Source organism: Rhamphochromis sp. 'chilingali' (genome assembly GCF_963969265.1).
Source record: "Rhamphochromis sp. 'chilingali' genome assembly, chromosome: 1".
Classification (NCBI taxonomy): Eukaryota; Metazoa; Chordata; class Actinopteri; order Cichliformes; family Cichlidae; genus Rhamphochromis; species Rhamphochromis sp. 'chilingali'.
In genome coordinates this window covers 25,216,075-25,228,476 of record NC_137929.1, presented here as the reverse complement: position 1 = coordinate 25,228,476, position 12,402 = coordinate 25,216,075, and the positions used below count along the sequence as shown (strand labels likewise).

Sequence of the window (12,402 nt, the reverse complement as noted above, 5' to 3'; positions counted from 1 at the left end):
CATTTTGCTCCTCTAGGAATCGTAGGACGTTCTTCAGATTTTCCAGTTCCTTTTCATTTTCAATTACTGCCGCAGCGAAGCTGTCGTCTTGCTTTTTTAACCAAACCTTGGTTTTGTCAATGAAGCGACTCAAACTGTTTGCCAACTCCACCAGTGGTGGAAAATCCTCTGACCATGACGATGTCTTCATTAGTTCCATAAAAGAATGAAGCTGCTTCATTTTTTCATCCAGTTCTTGTGAGGATGTTGCTTTTCTGTATGCCTGATGAAAAAACATTTCGGACACAGATCAGATTTACTGGTATATGTATTGTGTGCTCTCTCACTGTACGTCAACATCAACAAAGATATGACTAATATGCATTTCTTGTTTCAAATTCCACTGACATGTGATCAACATGAAACTCACTGACTTACCTTCATTTTGGCTGCATTTTCTTCTGCTTTCCGAAGTTTTTCTTTGAATTCCTGAAATTTCCAGAAAGCGGTTGTAAGTGTTTCAGTTGCTTCAGCCCTACATAAAAAAATGCCTACCTCAATGAGCTCATGGTGACTTGCAGTGACACATAAAGGTGTAACTGCTGTAGTGTAAAAGCAGCTTTAGCAAGAATTCATTTACCAAAAGTTCCTTGTTGCTCAGTGAGTTTGCAACATAAGCCAGGGACAGCAGAGAGAAGATGAATAAAATCAATCTGTTGGTGTTTCTGACGCCAGTCACTCCTCTGTTTCTGGACAAAGTTGATGGTGCCATTGCTGGAAAAAGAGATGTATCAACTTGAGAAAAAAATGACAGAGGATTATTGATGAAGGAAGAATCAAATGGATTTTTCCTGTTGTTAAATTATTGATATAATATATAAAATCTACTAAATATTAACCATCTTACTGTAGCGTGTTACTGATCTTGCCTACCTGATTAATGGAGGAAGAACTGCTGTACTGCACAAGAGAGGGCTGAAAACATAATGAGGTGACATGCTGTAAATGCGTTATATACTCGTGTTATATCTCAGGTGCGTGAGCTGCCCTTTTACTTTCATTTTCACTGATGATTTAATGATAGATGATAGTAGTGGATGACAGAAAATGCTTGAGAAAGTAGTTAAGGGCTCCAACTCAGTCTTACAGCAGAAAAAAATTAGAGCATTCTTTTGCTTCAATGTCTTCTGTATGACTTTATCAGTCTTTCACATCACTATCGAGTAATTTTGGCCCCACGTTCTTCACAGTGGTGCGTCATTGAGGCTTGGGGGTGTTAGTTTATGCACAGCGGACTGATCTGTGGACTTTGACTGGTTTTCTTTATCCACCATTCTGATGTAGATTTGCTGTTGTGCTTAGGATAACTGTATTGTTGCATGAGCCAACTTCAGCCGAGCTGTAGCTGTCAGACATATGTTCTCACATTTGACTCTGGTATGACTTGGTATAAGCAGTTCACGGTCGACTCAATGACTGCAAAGTCAAAAACAAAATGTATCACCTCTCTGCTACTGTGCTACACAGTCGGCACGAGGCTTTTGTTCTCATATGCTGTGTTTGGATTTCAACAAACATGACAATGTACATTCTGGCCGAACATCAGTAAGAGATTCTTACAGTTTCTCAAATAATTCTCAAATAAAAAAGTTCCTTTTTCAAGTGTATCCTTTGGATCACAAAGAAAAGAGGCATGGAGGCCTTCTTGCACAGTGGTTAATGAAGTGTAAACTAACTTCAGGAGAAGCTGCACAGTCATACACTACTCCTCCTCAACAATGCCACAGTGGAGGGGTTCAGCAGCACCAAGTTCCTGGGGTTGCAGATAATGGATGCTCTTGTCCTGGTCACTACACATTGGAGCTCTTGCAAATAGAATTCTGCAGTGAATGCATATTTTGAGCTGCACAAGGAAGGCTTTTGTGTTTTAATGTTCTGTAATGTGATTGGGGAATAGCAACGTACTAAACTCGCCTTTTCCTTTATTCGCAGCACTGAACATAAAACTGGGTAAATTGACAGTCACTTTAATAAATGATTGCACCACAAATGTCTATAAGATAGTGTTTAATAGAAATATGCACATACACAAAAGTACAAAAGCACATAGCAAGTACAATAGCAAAACTTACAAATGAATGGTGTTTGTTTAGTGAGCTAGTTTCACCAAGTACATAGAGTATTAAATGACTTGTTCAGCAGATAAAACTTTTTCCGTAAATGTTTATAATCAAGTTAAGAGAAGATGAAAATCCAGTAATTAGTGAACAAATGATTATAGAATGGTCTTTAGATGAGTGGATAATTTAGTGGGTTACTATGAGTGTACATTGTATTACTGGGCTCTGTGATGCAACAACCCGTTCTCGATGCAAGGGACTCGCTGTTGCCATAGTGAAGAAGTGTGTGTCTATGTGTGTAGTTTTTATGATACGACTAAAGAACAACACGTAATTCTAATACAATATATTGTGTATACTAAAGTTTATTCTTGTGTTACTCGTGCATTTTCCACCTAACATCACTAATTCATGAACTCATAGAGTCTTACAACAAAAAATTTACTGGTTATCTGGAAAGTAGTCAAGGTGTCTCTTTGTTTAAAAAGCAGCTGAACATTAAACAAGCTTAATTTTTCGGCCTTTTTGTATTGATGCACATTTCCAGAGTTTATGACCACGCTCCTGAGAGTAATCAATATTAGAGAGATTTTTATTTTTTTAAAAACAGAGCAGTCCAGGGTGCTAATAATTTTAGTGTCAGTTTGTCATTTTTATTCAGTGTGGTGATCTTTCTCTATTAATCAATAAAATATCTTACCAGTGAAATAAAAAATATATGTAGGAGTATAGAATGAGCAATTCAAGCATGGGATGTGATAAAAAAAAAATTCCTATTTATGATAAAGGTCTTTGTAATGTAATGCAATACAAATTCAAATTCACAAACAGATTTGCTCACTGAATCAAAAACATCCAAGACTACTTTAAAAGAACTTCAAAGTCAGGCTGAGACAGGTTTTAGAGATACAGTGAGTACAATATGAGAGAAAGTCAATGACTGATAACTTCATTTTGCACTTCTAGGTGTGCTATCTGCTCCATCACACCACTTAGTTTCTTTTCATAGTCGCTGATTTCAGCAGCTGAATTGTCAATGATTTTATCTATGTAGTCCTTGCCTGCTTCCATGAATGTCTTTAGGTCATCCATTAAATCCAGCAGTGGTGGAAAATCTTTCACTGGTTCCTTCACTATTTCAGACAAAGTGTCCATCATGCGTATAACATCATTGAAGATTTCGGGAATGTAGATTCTATCTAAGAAGTCAATTCCTGTCAGCTGTCTTCTCTCATGCAACTGAATTGGTTCAGCAACCATAGGTGACCCTCAGTGCAGGGCCTACATCATGCTCCTATAACCTGTCTGGTATTTTTCACGTACATTATCCTAGTGGATAAGTTTTGTTGTGGTCAAGACTTTATAAAACAATTGTTTTTCGTAGTTTCTATTATTGTGTTTTCTGTTTCCTGTTGTTTCCTATAGCGGTTGCTATAGCCCCTACAGGACTGTAATATAATCACCTTTTACTTAAAAATTATGATTTCATCAGAGTAAAGCATAACTGCATAAATACATCTCAGTTATGTTAATGAATGATATGACCACAATAACAAAACAGTATTCTTATGGACTAAGGATGCACACACACACACACACTTACAAATACACAACCACATCACATAAACACGGATGAAGAAGACGCACAAGGAGAATGTTCAATTCCTAGCAATCAATTAGGAAAATTGGCAACCCTGTTGTGCTGCTTCACCGGGGGTCCTGATTTCACAGCCAGCCTCCGTCACTACTGCGTCAGCACTGATGAGCTCAGCCTTACCGTAGGGGAGGGGGGAGGGGGAGCTGGGGAACAGTGAAGAGAAGGGAAGAGTGAGAGTGAGAGAGAGAGTGAGAGAGAGAGAAGAAACGGGGTGTTGCCGCCTCAGAGACACACTCACGCATCACGGAGTAACAGCAGCAGGCTGAGAACAGAGCATCCCCCATACTTCTCTCTGGGAAATCCTGTTTGTTTTTTAATTATTGAAGCATTACAAAGACTTTTGTATTATTAATAAAATCTGAGAAAAACCGCACGAGCATAGCATCAGAGGAGCGGCTACTACAGAAAGCAGCGCCGAAGCTGAAGCGTTGAAGCAGACGGACATTGTTCAGCACCTTGGATAGCGACCATGGCTCCAATGGTGGAGGATGGAGCTCAGCTCGGTGAGTCCAAATCCTGCTCAAAACTTCACGGATATCGTTTTCATCGAGAAAACCCCACCGTGGATGTCTAATCTGCCGCGTGACTCATCCTAAAATTGTTAGCTAGCACTGGCTGGAAGTGGCCAGAAGCTAATTTATGGATTTCAAATTTAGCTGACTTTCTAAATGTCGGCTTCTTCTTTTTTTTCTTTTTCTTCTTCGTTGTTTGCTATTTTTGTAGGGCGTGTAACTAGTGTAAAGTGAATGGCTCGCGCAGTGTGTCGTAAAACAACGTGTTTGGGTGGACTTCATTCCTCCATTTTGCAGCTGGCCAAAGGGCGACAGCTAATTATCAGGAAAGGGTGGAGCTCATTATTCAGTGCGATATTAATGGGTGCAATAATGAAGTCACTATTTTTGCATTCTAGGTGTTACTACAACGCAGGTAAAGCCAGGAAAGCACCTGTTTCTTTTCTTTATTTTCCTCTCGGTTCAGCTGCTACCTCACTGCCCTCCCGTTGCCTCATCCATCTGTCTGTTGTTGCTGCCTTGAAAGCCATCCCACCCAGGGATGCTACTGGGCTGAAATATTCATGAAAAAAGCAGAGAAAACAATATGTATAAGTGCTGTGATCTAAAAGTGAAGTGAACTGCTTACTCGTGGATAAAGTGAATTTCGTTGTATTTTCAGATTATTACACAGTTGCCAGAGCAAAATCAGCCTACAATATTAAGAAACTATATGAATGGAAATCTCTGCAATATTATTAGATGACCCCAATCCCATAGAAGAAGATTACATATTAATTATTTAGGGTTAAGTGAGAAGGGAACTATATATTCTTATTGCTTGCTGTGTGTTAACAGAACACATTTGCTATACAATAACCCCAGCACAAAGGCTGTCTTAGGAAAGTGTGAATTAGTGATACTGTACTGATTCTCAAATTATCAAAAGCAGAGCCATGATTGTGTTGACAATATGAAAAGGCAGATTTTAAAGATAAGTATCAGAGTGATTGATTACCACAACCACCACCTTGCCACTTCCACCTCTTCCTTCTTTTTATGGGCTGATCTGAGTGCTTTTCCACTATGTCGCCTGCTTAATTGCAGGAAATGGTATGCATTTTCTTCTGCGAGGCAACCCTTTTAAATCTGGTAGCATGACAAGGCAGCTTGATTGATGGTGAGTCACAGCTCAGCACTGCAAAACAAAGAACTGAAGCATTCACTTGTAAATATCTCTGTCTCCGGCAATACCATAAAAGGAAAACTGACAGGAAATAGGTCCCTAAATATGCCTTAGTAATCCCAATAGTAGTGACCATCATCCTTGATGAGTATGACTAAAGATATCTGCGTTATTAAGTACTGTTTCTAAATCAGGACCACCCAGCTGGTTGAAATAAGGATTTGCCCAAACCACATGTATTAAATTCTCACTGCAAATATTTGAATTTTCAACATTTCTGCCTGTTTCCTTGTAATAGTGTACACTGATCTTTATAATGCTTTTGTGACAATGATTGGATCTGAGTTTAGCTGTTTTTATAAAGCTGCTATGGAGAGATCGCCTTGTCACAAAAGACGTTGTGTAGTTTTCCCATAAGTTCATTATTTTTCCACCTGTTTCCTGCTCATAAAGAGTAACCATGTTTGGATTCTGAAAACAGTGATACCGAGATTTGATCAGAGTTGAACAGATTGCGTTGTTCTCCCTCTGAGTCAAGGCTGCAGCTGCATTAGTCAGAATCACAAAATGGACTCACTTGCCTCGGTGTAACAATAAAATCTGTGAGATAGAAATTGTTTTACAGTTGCTGCTTAGTTTGTTAAGTTTTTATTTTTAATTTTACTTTGCTGAATTATTTTTCTCCATCTGTCCACCCACACCCCCGCTGTCCTTCCCTTCATTCTTTCCTCCCCCACAGTGGCAGTGCCAGTAGGTGTTGCTGTGGTGAGTGTCTTCGGCCTCGTATTCACTGTGTCAGCCTTTGCGTGGATCTGTTGCCAGCGTAAAAACACCAAGTCCCAGAAGACACCTCCGTACAAGTTTGTGCACATGCTCAAAGGAGTCGACATTTACCCAGAGAGCCTCAGTGGCAAGAAAAAGTTTGCTGCGCCTCCCACCACAGCAGCTAACGACACCAGTAAAACAGATGTCAATGGAAACTGCCACACCGCGCCACCAGTGAATGCAGCTGGCACAGACAAACTGGCATCAAGCCCAAATGGCTCCAGGCCAACTCTCCATCTGGACCTGGAGAAACGGGATCTGAATGGCAACTTTACCACTAAACCATTTCATCACCACCAGAAGCTGCGGAGCTCCCCAGATCTGGAGCTGCCTTCTCCCCATGCAGGGTTCACCCAGCCTGGTGTGATGGACCGCCGTGACCTGCCTTCACCATCCAGTACTCTCTCCAGCCAAGCACCCACCCCGGCTGTGGACAGGCCCCAGGGGGAAGACAAGGAGGCTGGACTAGGGACCCTCCACTTTTCCCTTGAATACCAGGAAGAGAGGAAGGCATTCATTGTTCATATCAAGGTACTGTATATGTTTAAGATTATTTTTAAAACATTTAAAGTAATACTTATTTTTAATACATACAGTCTTAAATACTTGATTGTTTTCACTTTTCTAGGAAGCCCATGGTCTGACTCCAACTGACGAGCAGTCGCTGACCTCTGACCCTTACATCAAGCTGACCCTACTGCCGGAAAAAAAGCACAGGGTGAAGACCAGAGTCTTGCGAAAAACTCTAGACCCCACTTTTGATGAGACCTTCAGCTTCTACGGCATCTCACTTGCTCGTGTGTCAGAGTTGGCCCTTCACTTCATGGTGCTGAGCTTTGACCGGTTCTCTCGTGATGAAGTCATCGGCGAGACCCTTGTTCCCTTGTCTGGGATCGACTTGTCCGAGGGGCGTGTCCTCATGAGCCGAGAGATAATCAAGAAAAATGTCAAGGTAAGATTTGGAACAAATGTTTGAAGCCTTAGTGTTGTATTTCATGTATAAAGTCATTCAGTGAGCTCAATTTTAATTCTACAACTGCTCTGATAGTGACTCAGCTTTTTTTCATCACACCATCTCTGTCTACACCACCACTCCCTAAAAGCATTACAGCAGAACAGCTTAGTCAAATTCAGCAAAGTAAGCTGATTACTTCCACTGTTACCATATTAATCAATGAATAATCTTAAAAGTCATTTAAATACTAAAATATGATAATATGTAAATCATTCAAATGCAAGCCCACCATTTTATCGATTCCAAATTCTCTTAATAAAAATGATTAATCTCATTCCGTGTGTGTGATCTCTATCTTCGATGGAAGTTTTAAATTAACATTTCATTGGTATATACCAGAGGAATAACTATCATAACAGCCTCTAGTTGGTTTAGAAATGATATTAAATATCATGTGAAACCAGAGGAGAAAGCAGAGAGGGTATATATCTGTGGAGAGAGAGATGAGATCTGTTACAGGAATATGGATTTGCAAGTTGACACTGAGCTGCTTTGGATACAAGGATGCTTTTGGTATTTATTGTTTACGTTTTTCATCAGCTTTTTTAGGGTTCGTTATTTTCTTACGTCATTTCATCTGCTCATTGCATTTAACAGCTGGAACTGCTTTACATGACATCCTCCCTACATACCTTTCCTTTAGTGCATCACACAGTTAAAACGGTAATGGCAACCTGTGAACCAGGCTATCATGGCGACATTTCCCATTCCACGAAGGTCAGACGATAACAACACTACATCATTATAGATCTGTGGGCAGGCGGTCCAGGCTTGCTGTTCCTGGCATCTGTGAGGACCACAAACATGCAGAAGTAATGTTTATAAGTGTCATTTAATGTATTGAGTACTTTGACACCCATGAGTACATTATGTCTTCATTTCCTCTAAATGCATTAGCCTAAATGATTCCTGGTTTGGCTAAATTAAATAAAAGTAAAAGGATATCCTTGTGCTTATCATTGGTCTGTGGTATAGTATAGAGCACCACTCTATAGACTGGTATTAAATGGTATGGCCATGCATGAGCATCTCTCATTGTGTAATTATAGACGTGTGAGGTGATATTGTGCTCTTCTAAAATGGAAGCTCTTTCCCTGTGTGGTAGTTGTGGATATGTTCATGCATATTTGTAGTTTCTCAAAAGGAATATGAGCTACGTGTAATGTCTTTAATGGTCTCTGGTACCATATCGTACTCTAGGGAAGTGCTAGGAAATGGAAGTCTGTGAGGTATAAAGGGTTTATCCCATCTCCACTCGTCTCTCTTCAAGAGGATAAGATTTCTTATCTCTCTTCTCTTCACCCCATGCTGAGACAAACTGTATTTCATCAATTCCATTTCTCATCTGGGTCCCAGAGGAGAGAAATCTCGCAAAGCTTTATAGTAAGGGGGAATAAGAACCTGTGAAATCAGCTAAAAATTAGTTTTTGAATTCATGAAATTGCTTTGCAGGTTATTTCTGGCTTCTTTTGCTGAAGAAAATCCTTAATCTCTTTCATTTATTTGCTATGCCGCAGCTGAACTTGTCAGAATGAGAAACATTTCATATGCAAATAAAAGGGCGGAGAACGCAGCTTGTTGGCCTTGTAACATGGATTTACAGTGCACAAAGGGACAATAATTAAACAGAACCATTTTCTCCACATCAGCATGAGAGACGCATGCAGTTGTTTCTTAAAAGTTGCAGCCCATGCCTTACAGGGTGGTGGCTCTCTTTCTCTGTGTGACATAGATTTTGTCTCACTGCTTTGTGTAGTTTTGTGTATGTGTGACCACCCAGTAGTTTAAAGAATCAATACACCAGAAAATAAGAGACACAGGCATCACCAACATGCTTTCGCTCTGGAAGTACAGAAACAATAAATACATTAATACACAAATAAACAAACTAATTAGACTAAAAATAACAGGCAATCCTTTTGGATTTAGACCTGAACATCAGGTCATTGCTAGAAGTTGTCTGTGTGCTACTTCTCGTTGCTGTGGCAACCATGAGACTGCGAGCCTCTAAGGTGCGATCGCAACCATCTGAGGTGCCGACTCTCACGGGGCGCGGGCATGGATGTGTATGTGCATGAGCAAACTGTGACAGCAGCAACAAATTGTAGAGAAGATCGGGAGCTTCTCAGTGACACATTTTGTGTGTGTTAAATATGAAAATCTACCACATAAGCAGGTGATGATTATTTAGCCGGCAGTGTCTCAAGCTGTCAGGACTGGCACCATTTGCTGCACGGGAAGCAGCAGCAGCACCACAAACTGTTTTGTAGCTCGTAATTTTGTAGGTTATTCATTATTTAATAACTACCACGCCCTATTGTGTTAATTCTTTTAATACATACTAAGTGGATCCATTCTTCTGATTAATTTAACCTACTTAAATGTATTAACTTGAGAACCGAATAACAACTTTACAAATGTCTGCTTATTAAGTAGAATTGGAAAACATGAAAGGACAGGCTGGATTTAGGGTTTCTTTAGTGTAAGTTTCACTTACAAATGTTTGCTCTGTTTGCTCTGCCGATTTTTGCTTTTTTTTTTTAAACTTTATCCATTCTTCTCTTCTCCACAGAAATCTTCAGGTCGTGGTGAGTTATTGTTGTCCCTGTGTTACCAGTCCACCACCAACACTCTGACTGTAGTTGTTCTCAAAGCTCGCCACCTCCCCAAGACTGAAAACAATGGACCTACAGGTACACGGGCTTTTAACTGAACCAGTTTAATATGCAAACCATGTCCATATAACTGCAGGCTTGAATGTATTTTTTCTTCATAACGGTAAAGGGATGAAACCAAAATCATTTTGCTCTTCCTGCTGTGCATCCCAGACTGCTTTAGATGCTGTGATAGTTGCACTAATGGCACCGCCACCGCACCAAAGTAATCTGATCAGGATGTGATAGAGCACTTTAGTGACAAGCACACACACACACATACACACACAGTGTTTACACAGCCAGCCTCTTTTGTCCTCATCACTAACATCCATCATTTCCGCTCTATTGATTGCTGTATTGATCTGGTTTAGAAATAATGTGCCACTCTGCAGCTGCCGCAGGCATGGATAGTCGCTGTGGCTTTTCTTGCTCAACTCTTATCGTTCTTCTCCTCCAGATCCATATGTCAAGGTGAACATGTATCATGGAAAGAAACGCGTGTGCAAGAAGAAAACCCATGTGAAGAAAAGCTCGCCTAACCCGGTGTTTAATGAGCTCTTTGTCTTCGATCTACCCTCCGAAGAGGGCCTGAGGGACACCAGCGTGGAGCTACTGCTGATGGACTCAGACATGGGCAACTCACGCTGCCCCAACACCGTCATTGGGCGCCTTGTACTGGGCACATCGGCGGCAGGTACTCCCGGGGAGCACTGGAGGGAGATCTGCGACCACCCGCGTCGCCAGATCGCCAAGTGGCATGTCATGTCAGAGGATTAGAAAATTGGGGTGTTGGTGGCTCCTGTCATCCATATCTGATCTGGTTCAACCACGAGAGGGACGGAAGGAGGATGGGTGGGATCCAACATCCTGCTTGCCAGTAACCAGTGGACTTAAAATGAGGGCGGGTTGAATAAGGGGGGAGTGGACTTTGATGTGTGTAGGAGGGGTTCATTTCAAGTGATGTCATCATTCAATCGTTCATTCATTCAATCACCTATCTTTGAAGTATTTGGGGTTCAGTGGGAGGGCAGGGGCATGACAAAAGGAACCCCAAAGCTTTAAACGATTCCAAAGACTGTCACTGAAAATCACCTGGAAACATGCAGCATCATCTACATGCAAGCAACCAATTGTCACTGTAGCCGTGTGCAGTGCAGAATGTCTTTAATGTTGCTATTACTCTTCTTCTTTTCCTCTTCTTCTTCTTCTTCTCTTTCTTCAGCTCTTCCTCCTATAAATAGTAACCTATATTCCATCATATGAAAACCAGAATGAACCACATCTGACACAGCTGTAAAAAAGTGGATTATTATTAAAGTTTATTTTATAATGACAATGTTTTCATCATAAAGATGTAGACTGTTTTTATTTATCTTTTTTTTATTTGTACTCTTGGTTTGTTGAACATGTTTTGTAAGTATAAGTGGTATTTCATATATCATTTTCTTAAGTGCAAGAAAGCCTAAATTAGGTGGTTGGAGAATAGATTGGAACTGACTGTCTGCATCGGGGACAGTAATGTGGATGCATTTACACACGTGTGAGAGGGTGCGCGTCTTTCGAATAAAGTGTCCTGACACCACTGTGTGAGTTTGTGTGTGTGTTTGTGTGTTAAAGAGATGGGAGCCGCATAATATTTACGTTGTGTTTTGTCCCCTTTACTGTGAGCACAAAGACGGCTGAAATGTAAATGTATGTACTTATAAAATATGGCAAGTTCTGAGAAAGAAAACGAGTTTGATTTTTTTTTCTTTTTTATTTAACTGTCAGTGTGTTATTAAAAATACATTAACACCACTTCTATAAAGGATTTCAAGGGTTGAGTCTGATGCAAGAAACTAAGGTAACAAAGTTAAATATTCTTATTATTTTCCTGGCAACAGCCACCATCTCCACAGAAAATCTGTCTAAGCTAAAAGCTTCTTTAAAATTATACTACTACATTACACAGTCTGTGCACAGATGTGCGCATCACCTGCCCCACCTCTAGGGATGACATCATTCGGCTCAATTCCAAATCTGATGATGTAATAACTGCTGAGTGGCTAAGTGCTTGGGGATGAAGTCATCATGTCTGAATTTAATATCAGCTAAGTGGTTCAACAAGAGGACAGCTGCCTCAGCATGCTACTCCCCTCTTTTTCCCTTCCTTTCATAAAATTATAAATTCAACTGCAAATCTAAGTCTTTAAAACTGTTATTCCTCTATTTCTCCTCCCACCCTGTAGTCTGTAGTCTTGCACTGAGTTGCATCAGTGTCTGTTGGTCTGTCCCCTTGCACTTCTTCTTCAGTGCTTCTAACACTGTAGCTGGTTTCTATTGTAAACACCTGTCTGTCATTATTTAAGAACTCAAGGTTATTTTGTGCAAGATACCGAATCCATGCTATCCTCGTATTCTCAGCTTTTCTAGCTATACAGTTACAATTAAGAAGGTGATTGGCTGATGCTATATATATGTGTGTGTGTGTGT

General features: G+C 40.4%; 1 protein-coding gene across 1 annotated transcript; it reads left to right on the top strand.

Moving 5' to 3' along the window:
• Positions 1-3,962: 3,962 nt before the first annotated feature.
• On the top strand, positions 3,963-11,513 carry syt4 (synaptotagmin IV). The gene is made up of 5 exons (XM_080880543.1): positions 3,963-4,259; positions 6,173-6,789; positions 6,887-7,210; positions 9,846-9,966; positions 10,388-11,513. Exons 1-5 carry the CDS (start codon positions 4,226-4,228, stop codon positions 10,705-10,707), a joined length of 1,416 nt encoding a protein of 471 aa, XP_080736669.1. The 5' UTR covers positions 3,963-4,225; the 3' UTR covers positions 10,708-11,513.
• Positions 11,514-12,402: the final 889 nt, after the last annotated feature.